The following is a 22,518-nucleotide window of genomic DNA, read 5'->3' on the forward strand; positions in this document are numbered from 1 at the left end:
GCTGGTAAAAACACCAACCTGTTTTTACCAACAGGTTGCACCTGTTTGGTCTGACTCTTTTCTATTTAACCTTGACTGAACCAAACAACAGAAAACTGAGGTTGGAAATCAGTTCAGGTCACAACAACAGACACAGCACATGAATAATGCATGCATGTAGATTTAGGGTAAGTTTTCAATATTTAAATTTTAATATATCAAACTATTAAGAACCAAAATGTGTCAAAATTTCCAATCCACATGGCATCAAGAGGTCAAATGGGGGCAGAATGGTCAATCAAACGAGACTCCAATATGTTCACATGTGCTGGAATTAATCTGGTGAGACAGGCTTTTTAAAATGCAGCAGAGTTTGCAGCTCATTTTAAGCAGAAGGAGCAGCATATTTAAATGGCTTTATTCCCAGTCCTGTGCCGTCTTTGGGAATAGATAAAAGGAATAATTCGTCAGAGCAAAGACCATAACTTTCTGTACTTTCATAAAGGATGTAGGTCTGTAAAATAATGGGAGCAGACCAAGAATAGATTCATAATAGAGGATATGCCAGTGCTTAAACTCAAGACTACTAAGCACAAGAATGCAAATTTCAGTGGATCATGGGGTTTAATAAATGCATGTTTTACAGTTTATCTGCAAAAACTGCAAATTCAGCTCAATAAACAGTTCTGGAAAAGAAACAAACACCTTAAATCGGCTTATAACAAAACCTTTTTGATCAATCTGTGTCTTTCCTGTAAAGTACAGAAATCTTCCTGCTGATTTGCCTGTTATTTAAATTACAAAGTCTGAAAAGCTAATACTTGTGAGCAGCAATGACTGACATTTATTTAAAGTTTCTATACTTAATTTAACAGCAGAGTGACTCCTAATTAAACCTGATTATATCAGTAAATATCCCACAAACTTTAATTTGTCTAGTAAACATAAGTCTGCACAGCATGATTTATGCTTGGAGTTACCGTCAAAAAAAGGATGTTGTTCATATGCATTGAGTCTCCTGAAAACTTTATAGAATCACCTTATGCTGAAATTACAGCTGCTACTTTTTTCATGTGCATAGCTTATTTCTACCTCTACAGACATAACAGATAAATTTAATTTCTTTTAATACAAGCTGAAGATCAGTTTGATTGGACAAAGAGAAAATACTGCCCATTTCCTTCCGCTTCACAGTTGTGTCTAGTTTGTGTTCTTCTGTCAGACCATCTACCAAATCTACCAATGTTCCTGTAAGAGGAAACTTTGAAATGCTCTTGGGGTTTGAACCCTGCACCGTAACTCAACACTAAATAGATAGTCACTGTGACGATTAGGAGAAAAATCATTGGTCAGCAAACTTTAAACAAAGTCTTTGTGTCCTAAATCAATACAGTGTAGTTAGAGGAACAGGCCAATTACAATTTCAAGGCTGATGTATCCGACAACTTGCTTTAAAGAAGGGTACATTAAAGTGAGTTTTATCAGGATACAACTGGCTGTTTTTCTCTCCCTGTTCTTTTTGCAAAACTTTTGCAAAATTAACTTGGCTGCTGAACTCGGGAACCTGGGGAAAAGACTGAGAGCAGCTGTCAAGCTTTCAATGGGATGATTAATCAACCTCAACAAAAATCAAAACCTGGAAACTTCCAACTCGAGGACGTCAACAGTCTTTAGTCTGTAACCTTTCACATAGTTTAAAGGGATTGATGCTGTGCTTTTATACAGTAACTATTGGTCTATTTTACTTATTAAAGGGTCGAAATCAGAAAATCAGAATTCATTTTAAATCTTTTGAGCATAAACATGTCCTCCTTTGATCAGCTGACAGTAGCTCAGCAAAATATAGTGAGGTGATAATTTTGCCTTCATAAGTATACAATGTGTAAATATTTCCATGACCTAACAGATGGACCACTTTGACAGAGTGGCTATAAAATGTATGCAGGCCTTCTGCTATGACAGAGTGAAATATGAAAATGTTTACTGGCAGGGGGAGAAAACAGTGTTGTGTTTCCATTGACCATATAATTGTGTAAATTGGAAGGATGAAAATAAATTTGATTAATGGAAACACGGAAAAAATTTCAGGTTTTCTGATCAAATATATTTTCTCATCTGCATCAAACTTTGTGTATTTCACAAATGAAATACAATGGAAAAATGTTTTTGCATCATACGAGTCATGTGATCAACAACCGAATGTTACTACTGGCAGGAACGACAAAGAAGATGACAGGAAGTGGTTGGATGAAGATGGGGCGGAGCTTTTTTAACGATTATCTCATATGCGATTTTAATTGTGCTTAGTATTTAATGAAAACAACGCAATTGCAAAATTGTGTGGTTTCGACATTAACAATAAATTTTGTGCACATTGGTAATGGAAACGCAGGTACTGTCCTGAAAGATGAAAAGGTATTGTGACTTGAGTTACTCTGGAAACAGCCGAAATGCATTTTTTGCACTTCTACTAAAACTCATGGAGAATATGGACAGACAGATGTAAGATCTGAGACCAGACTGGCTGCCAGCAAGGTGGTGAGTCGTAATGTCAGACCTGTAAAACTGGCAGAAGTTGGCCAAGTCTGCTGTCATCTGCTTTACTTTGATCTGACAGGGAAAGCCTCACAGATCAGCCCACATAAAGGCTTTAATTTCCTGTGCATGTATCGGTAATATGAATGAGATGGTGAATGGAATCTGACATCGTTTGGTGCTGAAAGTCCAGTGAATCTTTAAAAATGTTCTCCACTGAGGTGTTTTTTTATCCATCATTTTTATATGTGCTGACAAAAGCAAGGACTAAACTCCCACTCTTTTTGTCTAAAGCGCTGTGCTTCCTTAGAGCTGATCAGCGGGAATTAGGGTGACAGAAATCTCTGAATGTCGCAGAAAAATGTCGTCACTGACCTTACCTTCGATTCAACTTACAAAAGAACTGTGTAGAAGTTTCTTGCAACCAGTCTCAAGCAAATAATAAAACAATAATACTTTATGTTTGGGCAAACCAACTAGATACTAAATGAAAGATTTTTGGTTACCATTTTATAGGTACAAAGTGTCTTTAGTCTTTTTTATCATTCAACACTGCAAGACATACAAATGGTGAATATTGAATCCTTATGCAACCATATTAGCTTGTAACAGGGCACAACATTATTACAAGCAGAAAGAACAATATTGCATAATACATTAATTTAATTTTAGGTGGTATTTCACTGTAAGACACTTTTAAGGAAAGTTTTATAGCCGTCATTTATGGAAATCTTTAAGATTCGAGGCAGTTTGGATATTTTCCTGATTCCTCCTGTAAAATATTCATGCAGCTGTGAGTATTTTAGTTGTGTTTTGTAAAAAGGGCAGAAGTCTGAAAGTTTTGCCAGTATCTTTGGGTGCTCAGGGTGAGGAGCATTTCATGAACTTACTGAACCCATATCTACAGTGTGAGCCGACAGCAGGGCGAAGGCATGCAGACAATGAAGTTTCAGCAAAATATGATGAAATAAAAAAATAAAGTGCATATGCATGGCAAAATAGCAGCAAGGAGGTCTGCATGTACCCCGGCAGAGTTCTAATATGCAGATAAAACACAGCGCACTGGCATAACAGAGCGAGACTCAGTAAAAATGTGTTCAAATGTAAAATTTATAAACAGACTCAGAGATTTCACTTTGAACAGTTAAGCTCTGTTTCAACCCCTACATTCAAACCACTGACAGCCAAAACCATGTGAGAATAAGCACCAAAGCAACCCATTCAATCACACAGTGAACTGCCTCCACTCTCCTCTAAAGAAGAGTGCAGACAAAAAAAAAAAAAAAGGTTTTATTTGTATTACAATTTTTGTTTGATTATTTGATGATCTGTTCTCCTCAACACCCTGGTCCAATCTTCCTCCGTTCACCACACATAGATACCATCAATTCATTACAGATACTGTCTGGCTTGATAATTAATTCAGAAGACAATAGCCTCATGGATGTAAAAGACATCTGGAAAAAAATCAATAATATTGATAAATCATCCAGTGCATCATGGAGCTAAAGGTGACAGAGTATTTCTACGGTGATTTACACTCCCCCTTGATTGAACACATGTCCAGCAGCTGGATGGAAAGAGAAAATGGGAAACTAGACCTTCCTAACTCTCAAATAGAGATGTGAGGATCGAGTAAAACTGTCACAGATAAACTGCATATTTATAGATTAGCTCTGACAGAGTTTAATGTCCCTACTAGAGAGCTGGTGAGGCAATTATGCCTTTGTTAGCTCTCACATCTTAAAGGATCTGTGTCAGCTGAACATGTTGAACATGCAACACTCTGCAGAGATACAGAACGTTATATAAATATAGCGCCTCCCTCTCACATTCACTGTGTGCTAATTTGTCCTAGGACGCTTCCTCTTCAGCACCGTTAACAACCTGTCATTCTCACTGACACGCCAGCAAACAAATATTTACTTTGATAATCACAGACAGCTTATTAGATGTGTCAATTCAGAGGAGCGAGGTTTTTTAAATAATAAGCTTCCTTTGGTGGAAGCCATCATCTGTTCTGAGCGCCGTTACCTGTTGCAGTCGACGTGCAGCAGGAGGTGGGAGGTGCTGATGGTGAGGGCGATCTTGTGCCACTGTCCGTCAGCAAGCCGGTAGGGGAATGACTCGGATCGTGGTTTGCCCTTAAAGCGGTAGTGGTAGCGGATCTCCTCTCTCACACCGCTGCTTTCCAGCTCAAAGTAACTGCAGGGCCAGAAAAGAGATGACAAATCCTCAGTTTCTCAGTGTGCAAGGTCTTACTCTAAACCGATGCTCATTATTTCATTAACATCATTTCTGAATTATCTAAGCTCTGTATGGATGCACACAGTTAGATAGATTTAGATGATTATTTCTCCTTGAAAAGTAATATTACTAACTGCTTAATGAGAGAGGAAAATTCTCTCAAGTTCGTATTTGTCTAAATGTTTTTATTCAAATCATAAAACATTCTCAGCATCTGTAGTGAGAAAAGTGATGCCTTAGTGGCAACGAAATAAAACCCAACATTTTTTTAGTAAAACTATACTGCTCAAAAAAATAAAGGGAACTCTTAAACAACACAATATAACTACAAGTAAATCAAACTTCTGTGAAATCAAACTGTCCACTTAGGAAGCAACACTGATTGACCCGACGAGGGTCACCGTTGTCAATCAGTGTTGCTTCCTAAGTGGACAGTTTGATTTCACAGAAGTTTGATTTACTTGGAATTGTATTGTGTTGTTTAAGTATTCCCTTTATTTTTTTGAGCAGTGTACATCAAAACTAAATCAAATAATAATTTGTGAAAATGGCAAAGAAAAAGAAAAGAGTTGAATAAGGTGAAAACATTCATTCAGTAACTCCATAAGTTTCATTTCGCCAGAGTAAAATATCGTTGCAAGTATTGGTCCAATAGTAATAAACAACAAAGGCGATTTTTTTTTTTTGTTTCACAAAAGCAGACAAATCATTCCAGTGCAATGGAGCATCACATGGTCATTGTAAATAGAAAAAAGGAGTAAATCTGGAAATTTATAAGTTTCAAAAGTTGAAAATTATTGACTTTTTCTAGAAAATTTCTGAGATTAGCTAATTTTCTGCTTTTTGCTGCTCCACATTTACGCATTGCATTTTAGTGACACTGCAGCTGCACGACTTTTGGCTCTGGTTGCACAATGTGGTCCTTCCACTGCAGCATCATCATCCATGATGAATTAGAAGCTGGATAATCGCTGTGAGCTGCAGACGAGGAGCCTCAGGCAAACAGCCCTGACATTTTAGCTTCCCAGTGGCTATAAATGACCTGCAAACAGAAACCTTTATCCAGTTTGAACAAAGAAAAAAATCCCCTTGTAAAGACATACTTCCATGTTATGTAACCTGAACTGTAAGATTCCAGAAAATCCATTCATCCGCATCTCCTTTTTCTATTCACATATCATTGCAGGATCACAGGAGCATAAAACATAATACTTCAACTGATAAAAAAGCAAAAGAAAAAATAGGTGGCAGTGATTTTAAGTCTGGGTTGTACAATATCCAGACTTCCCAGCCAGCAGCAATTAGTGTTTGCTAATTGCTGCTGGCTAGTCTGAAGGATCTGAGTGGGGGAGTCCCAGTAGAGCGCTGAGCTGTGAGGCAGAAACTCTGAAACTGCAGGTCAGGCGGACCTAGGTCCACCCAAGCATTTTGCAGAGCTGGATGGTTGCCATGGAGATTAGAGGATTTCTCAAACATGTATGAAAGAATCAAGGCAACACTCCATGTATGTTGTTAAGGGAAAAAAGACACTTATTTGATCAATATATAAAAGATAAACTTTCCTTTCATTCAGTTTTTAAGAGATTTTATTTACACCTTTGTTACCCGCTTTTACTGGATTTACTTGTGGTTTTAATTTTTTTTATAAGTCGTCTACCATACAAGTCCAAAACCAAACAGGAGTGGCAACAAGCACATTGCATGTTGTACATTCTTGTCAACTCGAACCGTTCTGCTCAGCTAATGACGGCACATCAACCCCCCACAAAGCAGGCTCTGTTAACGCTAAAACAATTATTACACACTAAATTAACAAGGAAATGTTTTTCCACAACATCCAATCCCATTTGCATGAATAAACGAGTGGCGGCTTCCTCACATATCTGTGTGAGAGAGGAAGAGAGAGAAGTGGAATCGGCGCATCTATGACCAGCCAGTTCGGCAGTCTTTATACAGCATGTCATCACTCTGAAATTAAATGAATACATCACTCTGTGCCTGTGCTGGGCACCGACCTGACACCCCATCTTCATCATGCTCCCGGAGCCAGAGTCGCTGATACTTGTCAGCTGGAGAAGAATAATTTGCATCGAACGAGGAGCAAAATGAGAGCGAGAGCTCTCCAGCTTCGCCTCTCCCACTGATGGAAGCCTCCTCAGGGCTTCAAGAGACCCGGAATCACCGAATGAGCAGAAACACTGTTATCCTGATTTGACTCATGAAATAATCATCAAAGACATTAACTCCACTCCACAGCTAGTGTTTATTTTATGAACTATTTAATGGTAGCTATTGTATGCCTGTGTTACAGAACAGTTAATGAGAGGGGGTGGAGAGCTGCAGACTATTGGCAGGAAATAAGTTTATTATGAATATCTCAGTCTGATGGACACAAAAATTTGGCTTGCCTCCTTTGAAGCTTTTTTCTACGCAAAATATAAAAAATGAGCCTTATCTGTTTCCACAGGCTTTCTTTTATTGATGATCCTTTCATAAGCAGCATTGTGAGAAGCTGTTATACTAATGGCATCTGCATGGATCTGAAATACTCCAACTGTGAGCATCTACAGCTTTCAGAATAAGAAAAATAATGTTTGCATGTCAAACAAATAAAAGAAATGGCTGCCAGTGTTGATGAAGGGAATGTTGTGATGTGAAAATTAAACTATTGTGGAAGTCTCTGCAGGGAAACAAAAGAAAAAAAAAACAAAACACTACAGAAAATAATAATCATTTATTGCACAATTTAGCTAAAACATTTTCAATTTGTAAAAACGTGAAGTTTTATGATAAGATAATTGAATGGGTGGGTTAGTGTCTGTGTGCAGTTAAGGGACCAAAACAAGCATTTACAAATCAGAGTAAAAAACTTTATATCAATTTCCAAATGCCAGAGCAAATATTTGCAGCACTATGGCAAAATGTAACTGTTGCCAACCAATCAGTGTTTTAAAAAAGTATGAGTCACTATTGAACATGATTTGTAGGTGATGCATGGCCACAATATCACAACCTGCAAGAAAAATGCAAGAATTGCCTGAGCAACCGTTGGTGCACGATGCTGTTCCTAGACAACCAAAAAATATCCAGGAGTGGATGTGGAGGTCTGAATTTTAATCAGTTAGATTAGGGTTAAGTATTGAATATTTTAAGCATATATTATCACCTCACTGTGTAAAGTAGAAGGTTAAGATAAACTAACAATATTTGGAGGTACTGAAAATAAAGAAAATCACCCACATCTGAGCCGTTATATAACTTTTACAGTTTAGAGCTCATTTGCACTGCAATGTCCAAAAGATCCATTTATGAGTCACTAAGTGAAAAACCTTTCAAATTCTTAAAAGCTTATAATATTAGAGAACCTAAAAAGCTCCTAATTTGATGAAAGCATGTTATATGCTTTTATGAATTGATCATCATTTTCTTTTTCACTAGATTTGTTTGAGGTTAGTCACTTGGAGAAGTTCTACTTTTACCATTTCTAATAAGGATCCACAATTTGGTCTGGTTTCCACAAACATCTAGCAGCAAAGCACTATTAGAGCTATTATTTTCACTATTAGAAGAAAATAATCCTCCAATCTACTGAAAATATCTTACACTTGCCAGATAAATGCAGTTGCAGCTCATTTCTGCTATCCTCTGGGAACAAAATGCCTATTCTGAAATTTCTATTGCCCATGAAGACATGTTATCAAATCACAGTTAACTAAGGAAGCAAAGCTAAAATAAGAGCATGTTAGCGTAACATAATTTGTCTTTTATTGCCATTATTGGTAAATTAAACACACTGTACAAACCCACAGTACACAAAATGTATCAAAATGCACTCATGAACCAGGAAATGGTTATAAATAAATATAAAATTATTTTCTGCAATGTATTTGTATGGAAAAAACTCAGATAAATGTTTTCTCATTAAACATTTTCCTTTCCAACAATGCAAACAGCAAATAAGTTGCTGCTGGTCATCATTTCTTAAACCAAAACTCCAGCAGACATTACCTCCTGTAATACATTTTAGAGATTTGTTCCACTTTTGTTCCTTCTATTATAAACCACAATCTATAATTTTGCAAGAATATTTCTCTGAGTGAAAACAATAAAATTGTGGTTTTGAATTAGATTTACCTGTTTAAAATATACTATTTCTATTTCCTATGTTTTGGTGATGTAGTAGCAAGGTCATAAAATGTCACACTACTCAAAACCAGCAAACATTTACATATAGGACAGTTTAAGAAACATGTTTTCAAAGTAGTATGACTTTGCTCTGTCCATATGCCGTACCAGAAGTTAGGACAAATATATATTTACTAATTCACAAAGTTTTAGTGTTTTACTGTAATGCAGCACTCTTACTGGCTAGTGATTCTTTTTATGAAATACATTTAGGAGCAATTACATTTTATGTTGACGTAAAGACCCAACATCAGTATAATAAAGTGACTAATGACTGCAGCGTTAAATACCTTTCATCTAATCTCCATAAATCCCATCTCTACTTGTCACTTCACAATTTGAATTATAGCCTCAAATCTGCAACTTCACCTGCGTTTCATCAACAAGCCTTTCAAGCTGCAGCCGATCAGGGTTGTAATATTTTTGGTGTTTTTCATTATGGTTCAGTTTTATTTTGTTGTGATTTTTTTTGCTTTTGTCAACAGTTAATCAGTTACAGTTTTACGTTTTCAGGCTTGATGTTTATTTTGCGATTATTGATGGGTGATCGTCTCAACAGATCAGTAATTTAGGTAACTTGAGTGTCTTCTCTATTAATATTCTGTCAGAGTTGGAGTGTGAGTCTTCTTATTTTTATTTAACTCATGTGGAAGCACACCGAATTCTGCAGCACATCTAAATGTTACGGTTGTCAAAGTCAAGTTAGCTTAGCAGACCTGCTGCCCACTTCCTCGATTCTGTCCTTAATTAAAACGTCTCACTGACCAGTAAAATGTGATACCTTTGGATCTTGTTATTCAGTTGTCATAGCAAAGCCACCGTTTCCCCTTTTCTTTTACATATATATTGCACATGCATTTAAGATTTATGGTGTTATGTTGACAAATGTACAGCTAAAACCAAAAGTAGTCATCAGCGAGCAGCTTTTTTGGGATCTTGCTCGTTTGACGTTTCTATACATTTAATAATTTATAATGTGATAACTGGAGACGATCCAAAGCACTGAGTATTAAGCAAACAAAGAGAGTCACATGATGGCACACCGTTTCCTGAAATGAAGGTTTTGGGCAGAAGGCAGGGTTCAGGCATTTTGCGCGACAGCTCGGAGAAGAAGCTGCTTTGGTGACGAGTGGTCTTCATCAAAATGCAGGGGCATCATCAGTAAGAGAAAAGTTTTGGAAATGAATGCCTGCCTCAGAGTGCTGGACTAGCTGTATATCATCCCGTCCTTTTCCCTCACCTCCAGTGTCACGCAGCTATTTTATGGTGGGTAGCTGACAGCCAATTATCTGCTCAATAGGGAGGGTCAGCCCTCTCAGGCTCATCTCTGGCATAGGAGAAGGAAATAAGGCAGATACTGCAACGGCAAAACAGACGCCTGTAGATAATGGCCTGGAAAACCTGACTGGGTTTGCACACAAGGATTACAATTTAGTTGTCACAGGTTTGGCTGTCCTTGATTCAGGTTCTCGCAATGCTGGGAAGGTATTAGCAGGTAGGTGCAACTTCCACAAGTGACCACAGCTTGAGGTATATGGATCAATTTGCAGGAGAAAATCAATTCTCATTTTCACCGTTTGGACTGTGTTAAGTGGTTCATTATCAGCAGAAAAGTATTGTATGAGAGAGACCCCCTTTGGTGTGGGCTTTATGGCTGAGTCAGGTTCAAATGGTCAGAGTCAGGGGGATCATTATATTATATCAGCGCAGGGCAAATAAACATTTATCCACACAAAACTCCAAATATTGGTTCAGAAGTTGATTAAATGCATTTTTGATTACAATTTCTCCAACTTTAAATAATTACATATTAATCTGACCAGGTCAGTTTGCATGGAAAATGTTCAAATTTAAGATTTTGACATATTTAGAGGCTTACACAAATTTCTGCAGAAACAGCCTCACACAAATGCAAATAAGTGTCTGACTCTTGAATGGATTCCTGAGGTATACTGCTAATCTGAAGATCTGCCTACACTGAACTATGATGACGTATTAGGGTCATTGTTCATAAAAATAAATCAGCCAAAAAAACCTTTTCAGATTCATCTCAAAGTTTCTAGAAAAAGGTAAGACATTTCTGAGCTCAAAAATGTAAAATATTTGCAGAAAACTCACAAATTTTGATATTAATCACATACATTTTCTAGAAAAAACTTGGAAATTTACTGATACTTAAATGTTTTCCTTTAATGGCTGAAAGGATCCCTAGTAACTGATAAACCATTTCAGCCAGATATGATGGATTATTATCAATGCTCATTATTTTCAGCGCAAGAAGGATCAATTATTAAGTGATTGTTTTGTTTTATATGTTTCTGCATGTTAGAGTTCTAACATGCAGAAACATGTTAGACATGTACAAACAAAGAACAGTGATGGTGTCGGGACATGAACTGTGGTGAAGTTTCACCTCAATCACCAGCAACTACCAAGGAACATGAAACTCTGTAAAACAATTATTGCCTGGACAAGCAGCTACAGCTTAATGTTAGATTTCTTCTTGACCCTTTAATGTTAGAGCTCAAATTAATCTGGCTGCTTGTTCATCAGAGAACTGATCATCAGGAACCAAACAGCCCGAGGAGGAGGACGGTTTCCAGACTTTAAAACAGATTATGAGTTCATTTAAGACCAAACCAGTGTTTATTTTAGAGGTGCAACTATTATTTAGTCATCAAATAATCTATTGGTTATTCTGACAATAACCACATAAAAACATTCTACAGATTTTTCATTTAACCACAAGCTTTTTAATACAATGTTAGAAATACTTGAGTTTTTCCTAAAACTTACTTGCATTCAAAAGGTGTTTTTAGGTTATATGCAAAATGTATATTCCTTTTGTACAGTAAATAATATTTTTGGAGTTACTCCAGTTAATTAATTGGCTAAAAAGTTAGTTGACGATTGTGAAAAATCGATTAATCACAATCAATCCAATTAATCGTGTTATCCCCGTTTCAGTTTGATGTTTAATCTGGCAAAAGTAAGAGTTGTAATTCGGTTCTGCTTTGAGGTTTTCTTTGGACTTAATAGGCAACTAGGAGATCAAAAACAATTTGACAAACTTCTATGGAAAAAACTTAAAACTCCAATTTCAAGTGTTCTTGGCTAATAAGCACAAAATCCTCTCCATGTTTTCTGAATTGTACAAACTAACGTGATTCTAAATGCAAAAGTATGTTCTGTATTATGTTTTGTTGTTCTACAACTACAACATTCCCCTTAAAGAAATCACAGGAGTAATCCAGGGAGCAGCGTGTGGAAACTGATGCTAAGCTAAAGTTGAGAGGCTGCGCCGCTTCCCTCATCCCCACAGACCAGATCAGTCAGTCAGTGTCGATGCTGGCAGGCCGTCTCTCGCCAACGTTCAAACAAATTCTATCTGATGGTAGAGACATTTTGAAAAGCCACTTTCTGAAAGCAAACAAAGAAAGGTAGACAACCTCAATAAATGTGCTGGCAGCACCACCAACAGCAGTGAATATCTCCGGCCAAAACTGGTAAACTACAGAGGAAGTTGCAGGTTTGGCAGACAGGAGTCCCAATAAATTTTATTTTGTTCCATCTCATTGAGTTTTTACACACATGTTCTTTACAGTACAGTGCATGAAGAAAAAAAATCAAAATATATACTTAAAAAACCTTTTTTATTTATTTACAAAACAAAGAAAATCACAAAAAAAGTAAAAGCATGAGAAATCAATGCATACTTAATATTTCTGTTTGGTGATGTAATGTTCAAGATACATTAAACATGATTGTGCTGAATAATGTATATATTTCCAATATGTTTTCTAAGCTTCTACCAAGATGTTGACCACGAGCATCGCAAGTATTTAGGTGAATAAAAGAAAAGAAAAAAAAGATGGGTTGCTATCATCAGGATTTTTTTTTTTTTTTGCTTTAATGTAGGAGTGATAATATAAAAAAGTCCTGGTTTGCCAGGTTTGACTTTAATTAAGTGTAACTAACCCATGAAATCAATTGGGTTTTTTGCCAATAAGCCATCTGTCTAGATTATTTAAGGTTCTAACTTTATGTTTACATGCAATTTTTTTCGTTTTGTGCAAATTTGTTTAGATTTGCATTACTTTTCCTTAAACTGTCACAATAGTCAAAACAGTTTTCCACAAATAATTTGCAGTCCATTGACGAATCTGCAAATACTGAACTGTGCATAGACTGGGCTCTACGGACGGTTAATTAACTAAATCCACAAATTTAAGTTAAAAGCCTTTGTGAAAATAATTTCCCTCACGAAAAAGTAATATTTATTCATCAGTAGCTATTTACCAACATATTTAATAGACATCTTTTCTTCATGTATTAATGTCATGAGTGATAATAACTGATTTATTCCAACTTTATAAAGTTTCTGGTAATATTACCATGTTAAAAAGAACCGTTTTTAAAAATCAAAGCAGGATTTCCAATATTTCCATCCTCAAGTACTGAATGAGCTGCTGCTCTCTATGAAAATGCTGACTGATGTGTGAAAATTGTTAAGCTTTAATGTCTGCCAATTGAAAAATAATTTCGCCAACAGTGAAATACTTAGCTCTTCCTGCGCTCAAAAACTTTGCAACAAAGTACGGACAACGGAGTCCTTTCTCAGCATATTTCATTAAAGAGAATAACCTGTATTCTCTGTTGAATCGAGTGGCAAAGAAAGAAACGCGATTCTAGAGCTACAAAAGGGGCAGGCAAATGAACAGAGCAGCTGGATGAGCAGGCTGTGCATCTTTAGAGTCTGAGTGTTAAGGTGGGAAGACCAGCAGAGAGAGACTCGGCTTTGAGTTAGTTCATCACACAGCTTCTGCCACTTGCCGACAATGAAAGCGTTCCTGGGACCAGGAAAACTGCTGTCTAGGCAGAAATCCTCTTCTTTGTTGTATTCCACCAACTGGAGCAGCAATAAACCTTTCACCATGTTGCCTAGTGCTTGGCACAAAAAGACAAAAAAAAAAAAAAAAACACTTTTGCAATGACTTCAGAGAAACGTCTCCATTCAAAAGACATTTTTGCTTTGAGGGTGAGGAGAGAAGAAGCGCAGAGAGGAGGCTATTATCATATTGTGAAAACTCAGTTAGCAGAGGAGGTGGGTGGAAAGAAGGGTGGATTTGAATGTGCTGAGAGAAAGATGTAAGTAAGTAGCTATAAGACAGAGAGGGGACGTGTGATTGGATTTGGCTGAGTTGTAGAGCCGCTCTGGCTGTCGGGCAGCTGGCTGAATGGTGGGCTCCAGTTTTAATGGAAACGAATGGGCGCAGGCAGAGGACTCTAATAGGGCCTTCAGAGATGACTCAAGACTTCAGAGCAAATCTGCGGTCGCAAAGCAACGCAGGTCTGCTCAAAGCCAGTTGAGACTCTTCTCATCTCATGCAATTTAATTACTCCGCAGTACGGCGGTCTGTGTCACATGACAGCTCGCCTCAAAATAACTGCAGTCTGTTGCAACTTGGACAGATTTGAATCTGAATTTACAATCGTTTTAACACCCGACTACACAAAGTTTGAAGTGGAGACACAGATCATAAAGCTGTAACATTGCAGCGGGTTTATAATGATTTATCAAAATTTTAAATGTCAAACCGCTCTAGGTTTAATCATGTTACAGAAGTCTCTCAGATCAACAATCCAAGGTAAAAAAAATGCCGTCCTACTCTTACCTTCTGCTTTCAACTGTGGTCACAAAGATTTCAATTAAAGCTGAACTATTGGATCAATCAACAAATCGATCTTCAGTGCAATTTCACAGCAAAATATTATTTAGCTCACCAGAAACAAGAACAGCACAGCAACACAAAAACATGCATTTAACATAGGATTAAACTTGATGTTGAGGTTCACTGAATTTGTGTTAATATATCACCTGTCAACATTGTTGTTGACATTTACTGTCTATATATCCAAGAGAAACATTAATCCTAAGAGTGAAGCTAACAGCTAGTCAAACAGATCCCAGTTTTAGCTGATTTTGCTGATTTTTTTTATCCCAGTTTTGCTTGAATTTAAAGCAATTCAAGCAAAAAAAAAATATTAACATGCCTGGGATTCAACATTAGTAAATATATGGATAAAAAACGCTCCACAAAAGTGGCTTGTTGGACATTCTACAATGAATCCTAATACTTCCAGATAAAAATGATAAAAAAAACTTGTATGTTTAAAAAAACAGATGAGATGAGAAATGCAGGTTTTGCCAGTTTTTCAGTTCTTTCGTGAAATGTAATTTTAACTGAACGACACAAAGTACTGAAATGATGTTTTATAGATCTATTTTTCAAGCTATTACATTAGAAACTATGAATTTTTCACCCACAAACAAACATCTCAGAAGAAAATGTATCCATTCTCCTTTTGCAAAACAGTTTGTCTTATTTTAAAAATAAAAACAGACATGAAATTGTGGCCATTTATAAATCTCAAATTATTTCCTATGGTGGTTATTTATCAAAACTTGACTATTTTTCTATAAATCAAGTAGAAATGTGACTAAAAAAAGTTTGATTTAGCTGAACTGAAGGCAAAAATGACTCTGGATTGTAAAGGTTGCAGAGCCTGGAAGCCTTTATTGGATCATCAGAGTAGCAAAAATTTCTGATGAATCCTAAAACTTCCTACATTCTTGAAAACAGAGACTGCAGCTGACTGGGGATTGGTAAAGCCTGGACTTCTGCAAGTAACAGCTGCTGAAATAACATGACAAACTTAATAATGATGCTTCGAAAACGTTTGCACAGTTTATATCTTGATCCTCAAAGCATGACGTTCCCTTATACCTTGCAGCCTCTTGTATCAAGCTGCCCAATATCAGATATTTAAACTAATTTGCTGGCATGCAAAGCCGAAAACTCAACATTTACTTGCATTTTTTATGCACTATGGATCCATATTTTGGTTGCCATGTTTCCATGTTTGTTGTTGTGTACAGGATGTTTTTTTGGAATGCAACCTCTGGGCTGTGTGCAGCCAGCAACGAAAAGCAGAACGCACACACCATAAAAATGTAGCAATCAATTCAAATTACTGTCTCTCCTCCTCCTCTTTGTTCTCTGTCTGTGAGCACATCTGTGCTATGCAGGCATTCTGTCTCTCTTGGCAGAACAACAAAATTCACCCAAAAATCCAGCTAATACCTCTGAACAGACTGTACAAAACGGTGGACTTCTTTATTTTTGTTCAAGAACGCAACTAATATAAAGCAACGAGAATAAATTAGGTTGTTTAGTGACAACATCCACCAACTTTTACTTTAACAAGACTCTTTTGAAAACGGCACCCAAAAACGACAGCTAGGTCATCAATCATTTCAGTACCTAACTGCACATTTCATCTTTAGCAGTAACCCTGTCGTAATAACCAATTAATTAATCAAACGATCAATTAAATTTGGCTTAATCATTTTCATTCTCATGATTAATATTTTTGAGAGGCAATTTTGTTAAGAGTCCACGATCATTTTTATTTATAATTTTGGTTGTATGTGGTTTTAACTTGCATCTTTTTTTTTTGTCATGTTTTAGTTTCAATATTTAAAATGTCTTCCATTTTATGTGTGAAGTACAAAACGTTGACTTTATAGGTCTTTTAGAGAGGGAGGACTGGCATGATTATGCAATAATAATTGTGTTACTTGAAAATGTTCTCAAACAACAATATCATCATTTATCGCGATAATTTTTGGGACAATTTATCATCCAGCAAAATGTGTTACCGTGACAGACCTGTCAGCAAGTTTTGCTTGTTGAACAATTAAAGAAAAACGTACTCAGTTAAAAATATATATTGTGGAGCAAAGTTACAATTAATAGAGCTAAAAATAAACTACAAACTGTGTTTGAAAAACTAAATTTTTGATTGCAAGATTAGCCAGAGGGCTGCCATTTTGTAAGCCGATGATAAACATCATGTTTTTAAGTTTGTTAGATTTTTTTTTGTGTTATGTTTGGATTTATAAGCTCCATAAAAAGTTGGAATAACATCTATAAACATCATTCGCACTGCAAAACATCCCTCTCTAACCAACTGAAAGGTGGTAAATAGCTTTGAAGTTAGTATTCCTCACAACTGGGTTTGCTAGAGTGTGGCTGAGTGTCTCTAATATAACATTTGCTTAGTCCAAGCGCTCCTCTGAGATACATATGTTGCATGATGCGTGTCATTGTGCCTGAAGGAGGAGAGCAGTTCTGTCAAGTGGCCCCATTTAGCCTTGCCTCACTGTTGTTTGGTCAACCCACTGTGCAACAATGATGCCTGCAGGTTATGTCACAGAGAAAGTGAAGACGGAAAGAAAGAGAGCGGACTGAAAATAAACTCTCAGGGTCACCTTAAAAGCACAGCCGAAGACGAGACGTGCTCCTCTCCAGAGTGCGCTGTGCAGAGTAATATGTGCTTTTCATAGAAGTAAAGGGACTTGGTGTACACAAAAACACAAATGTGCAATACTGCAAACAGACTAATATTCTTTTTCTTAAATTAATCTTCGGAGTATTTCTTTCAGCTTTGTACATGTAGAGACTTGAAGCCCATTTTTAGTGGAGAACATCTGTGAACATCAGTTTTCAAGTTTTACGTTTTCTTAATTTGATTTGAGACTGTACTTTGACTGGGACATTCCAACAGTGAATCTGTGCTTATAATCAGTTTTTTGGGCGATAAGTGTTTAATATCAGCTGTTATAAATTTTTTGTACGAATCTGAAACACTGCCAAGCTGGTGGCAGGACCTTTCTCGTTTTATCCACAGTTTTTAATTCACGCCATTGTATTTTAAAGCATCTATGAGGCACAGTGGCAAACCTTAAACTGTGCAAGTTACTGAACAAGTTGTTACTAGGTAACCAGAAATTAGTCAACATGTTGTTGCTAGGTAACCAAAGAGTGAGAGAGTTAGTCGATGCCATGAGAGGTTGAGCAGCTAAAGGCTTTCTTTCCTCTGCCTACATCCCCCAGAATGCCGTGCGGTTCTGGTTCAGTGAAATTATTTAATACTCTGTCAGATGCATTATCTACTGGTGTTGATCACATGTTTATTGCAATATATATTATTGATTTATTCTCTAGCCCTAGTTTTCCAAAAAAAAAAAAAGGCCAGATAAGTAAACAGTGGTCCTGTTAGTAAATTTCCTGTATTTGAAAGTTTAGTTTCAAAGGAGAGACAGAGCTGTAACACCAAAAGTCTAGGATACTGTTTTACTCTAGCAAACCTCTGATGCCTTCCCAGAACAGCTGGATGTACTCTCACATTCAGTCGAACAGATGGACTCTTAATGAACTTGTAAAGTGATTGGAAGACTTTTTTTTTAAGATCAAGAGGAAGAAACACACATGTCTAAAGAATTTTGAGCACCATTTTTCTTCCACAATACAATTAGGTAATGTTAAAGGGGTATGCCGTTTTTTTTTTTTTAAAGGTTCTGTTACGTAAGCCACTTTTTAACTCTGTAATCACATTTCCAACAAAGTTATGATGTTTACAGATTAGATTTACTCTAGGACTCATGAGAACCTACATCCAGTACAAAGCCTGTAATTGATATAGTAATTCTATTATCGTACAAAAAGTTTTCAATTTGAAAATGTCCCTTAGCAACACAGATTTACATTTAAAGAGGATTTCATTTCTACACGTCTCTAAATGCAGAGAATTGTAGAAATGCTGCTTGTGCCCTATAGGCTTGCGGTCATAGCTTTGAACACAAAAAAGCTGAAATTTTAGTCATATGAAGTACTTTAAACCTTCTTAGATACCATCAGTTAACTTTATCAGAGCCCCACATTAGCTGAAAGTGCTGCTTTTTAAGGGTTCTGGTGCTACACTCTAGAAGACCAGCTCCGTCTTTAAAGGTCTGTCCATCAGCATAGGGTCCGTCTGGTCAGCCATTGTGTATGACTTTGATTTTTGTCTTTATGCTCTGCAAACACAGCAGACGAACTCATTCACAGACTCGCTGAGCTGCATGTCTTACAGAACTGTAGGCTTTTACCTTCAGAGGGTGAGATGAAAATCAATGCTGCCTGCCCTTTAAAACAATTCACAGCTGTGGAGTTTCTCAGGGGGCTGGAATGAGCTCACTGCTCCCGCTTTCATACATCTTACAGCATGGAGTTCTGCAGTAACAATCCGTCCACTCCCTCAATTTCTATAAGACCCGGATTCACCAAAGAAGTCTTACAGATGGCATTCACTCAAAAATAGGTATTTTCTGAACTGGATGTTTATGGTAGCTCATTATAAAATATCACATTCTAGTTAGGCTTCCACACCTTTACTGATTCACGTCTAAATATAGACCACGCAATGCAACACACTGTTTGGTAGTTCACAGCTGTGTTTTTCTGACTGAAAATATGAACTAGGCAACTTTCAGCTCAGAGTGTAGAAAAGCAACATGATTCCAGCCAATCAGCAATGCAGCTCGACTTAGACTGACATTTATGTAAACATGCATTCCGCTTCACTTAAAGGCGACTTATTATGCTTCCTTGAACGGGTTAGGATAGGCCTGCAGGCTATACAAAACATTTTTATTACATTTTTTGTACAAAACATTTAGATAAGCCCATTCTGAGCTACTTTCAGAATGAACTGCCCCTTTAAATCCAAATAAGCTGCTGCTTGCCACGCCCCACAACTCAATGTTCACTCGTAGGTGAAAGTAGCTGAAAAAGACACGCAATTACACAATTGTACATATTTGAAACGCAGTAGAAGAGCCTCAAGCACAACCAACACAAATGCACCAAGTCGTTTCTGAATGGTAAATCATCAACAATATATATGTGCTGGTGGTAAAACAAGCTCACCAAACATTCTGGAACTTAGGTTGCTAGGTGATGGGTGACGAGCCGCTGTGGTTGCTAAGTAACGGGCTGGGTTTTGCTGGGGTTGCTAGGTGAGGGGCAGTGCCTGCTGATTTGTAACTTTACATTATGGAGGTTTTTAAAACAACTCATTTTCCAAATGACACAAAAGAAAACATTAACTTATTGCCAAAAGACGTTTTTTTTTTTTAAGCGGTTGGGCTGTTTTTAGAAGCAGTAGTTTCCCAAATGGAAGATTTGTTAATTTTGCATTATACGTCACCCTTAACATCTCAAAAAGCTTCAAGTAAGACCAGCGATACACTTCGAGCTCCACTGAAAATTAGTGCACTCTGTATTGCATGCAAGATAATATTTCGGGAAAGGGAGCAGCGGGACAGTAAGTAGAGGATAACAGATGGATTACCTGTGCTCCGACTCGTGGATTGAGAATATGACTCCCGATGTGGAGGACTTCTGCTGGATGGTGGCCAAGAAGGTGAATTCACTTTTACTCCTGAACAGTTGCACCACTCTTTCTGTGATGTGTGGTGGGGCGTGAACTGCCCTCCCAACATCTGCAGGAATAAAATAAAATAAAGGTTAAAGTCTTTTCACAGCCAGTGCACCGTCTTGCCCTCTCTGTGCTACTGTCACCAGTATGAGAAAACTATTACTGGGCTCGCATGGCAAAATACACACTGGTATTTTTGCTCTTGCTCCTCTTTTCTGCAATACAAGTTTGTCTAGCATATTGTAAAAGAATAAAAAATAAAACTGCTGGTGTGATGAATCTTCATGTGCCAATTTAGCAGCCTTAACATTTAAGTGGATTTGTGCATTTTTTTCTTTTGTTCCAAATATGTATATGTTCTTCGTAGTAAAAAAATAAGTTCAATTCGGTTATCCATAAACTAACAATCAACTTTAGCAGAGTAATATGTAAATTATAGACAAATATCTCCGTAATCTAATCAAACACAATCTGGGTGACCTAAATGACCTTACACAGTTCTTTAAGTTTTATATCAATAATCTCATTTAATCCATGTGTAATTAGTGTGAAACAAAGATGAACCAAATTCCTAAAACTCCCTGGAGAAAAGAAAATACACAAAAAACCAAAATAAAACCACCTCTAGAGTATCTGGGAATTCAAAGCTAGTTTGGGCTCAGATGGAAAAAAGTCTAATAAACAACAAAGCTCCTTATAATCTAAAATCTACAGCTAAAAAGCCAAACCCTGATATCTGATTTTAGTTTTAGATCTAGGAGACCGAGTCGTTTGTGTGAAACGGTTCTGATTAAACATGCCCCTAATGATGATAATGATTACATTTGGGATCTGCTGCAAACTCATTAGAGCCAGATAATTTAATTAACCTGTTTTCAGAACATGCAAAACATCCAACAATGACATGGAAGGCCCGTCACAAAGACACGTCACAATGTGTCACAAAGACACATTTTCCTGGGCAATAAATTGTCCCAGAAATTATGATAAACGATAATATTGTTTTGAGTCCATTTTCAACGTCAATGTTTGTCCACTCATAGACCATCCACCCATTTTCTAACACCCTTGTCCCTCAGTGGGGTCAGGAGGTGCTGGTGCCTCTCCAGCTAACGTTCCGGGCGAGAGGCGGGGTCACCCTGGACAGGTCGCCAGTCTGTCGCAGGGCAACACAGAGACACACAGGACATTCAACCATGCACACACACACTCACACCTAGGGACAATTTAGAGAGGCCAATTAACCTGACAGTCATGTTTTTGGACTGTGGGAGGAAACTGGAGTACCCGGAGAAAACCCACGCATGCACAGGGAGAACATGGAGACTCCATGCAGAGGGACCGGGGCTGGGAATCAAACCCAGAACCTTCTTGCTGCAAGGCAACAGCTCTACCAACTGCGGCACAGTGCAGCCCCCTCAAAATTAAATCAACTTTAATTTTGTTAAAAGAACACTCAACACTGCAACTGGATGATATTTTAAATATCCAAATAAAAACCATGGAAAACAGAAAGCATAAGTAAATCATAAAATATTATCAGAATAGAAAATATTGAGCTCATTTTAATTGATTAATTGATTTACTGCGACAGGCATGGAGAGGGACTTGTGCACATGCAGAGTGGAGGGAACACGTGCCTGAAACCCCAGAGCTGCAACTCCTGCGCTTCCACAATGCAAGCTTTACATGACAGACAGTCCAGTGGAGAGAAGCCTGTAGTTGTCTGAAGCAAAGGGCTTTTAAATCTCCCCAGGGTGACAGCAGCCTGCCTGCCCTCACACTCAGCCTCCCCACTGTCACAGCCCAGTTGATGGAGAGTCACTTCTCCCAGCCTCCGACTCTTTTCTACATGCAGTCTCTCTGACCACAGTCAGACATTAGATCATCCACTTTAATCGACAGGGACACCAGCCCCGTTTTTACGGTGAGGACGCGGTCAGACCTCAGATTTCTTAACCTTCACCCAACTGACAAATAAAATGCCGCTGTCGCATGTCAAGGTCAACAGTCATGCATTGATTTAATTATAGCACATATGTACGTGTGAAGTTCTTCCTCGTCACAGCCTTAATCAGTTCCAGCAAATTGAGGTAATGACTCCTATCCAATAAATGTTGGACATTAACGAACACAAAGTCAATTCTGTGTAAATCAGTTCCTCAGATCAACTGTTTAATCTCAGTGATTAGCTGATCCGGCAGCAGAAGACCACACCAGGTGCCGCTTCCATCTACCAACAGGACA

General features: G+C 37.5%; 1 protein-coding gene across 2 annotated transcripts in view; it reads right to left on the bottom strand.

Annotated features, from left to right (window-relative positions):
- LOC103462905 (protein kinase C-binding protein NELL1) overlaps positions 1 to 22,518 on the bottom strand; it is a 237,735-nt gene that overhangs the window by 184,110 nt on the left and 31,107 nt on the right. For both annotated transcript variants that reach the window (XM_008405946.3, XM_081605463.1), the window contains 2 exons: positions 20,185 to 20,335; positions 4,549 to 4,719 (listed from right to left, as the gene is read on the bottom strand). In XM_008405946.3, the coding sequence (XP_008404168.2) occupies positions 4,549 to 4,719; positions 20,185 to 20,335 (322 nt within the window). The remainder of the gene's footprint in view (positions 1 to 4,548; positions 4,720 to 20,184; positions 20,336 to 22,518) is intronic.

This window comes from Poecilia reticulata, chromosome 3 (assembly GCF_904066995.2).
Source record: "Poecilia reticulata chromosome 3, P_reticulata-male-v2, whole genome shotgun sequence".
Taxonomy (NCBI): domain Eukaryota; kingdom Metazoa; phylum Chordata; class Actinopteri; order Cyprinodontiformes; family Poeciliidae; genus Poecilia; species Poecilia reticulata.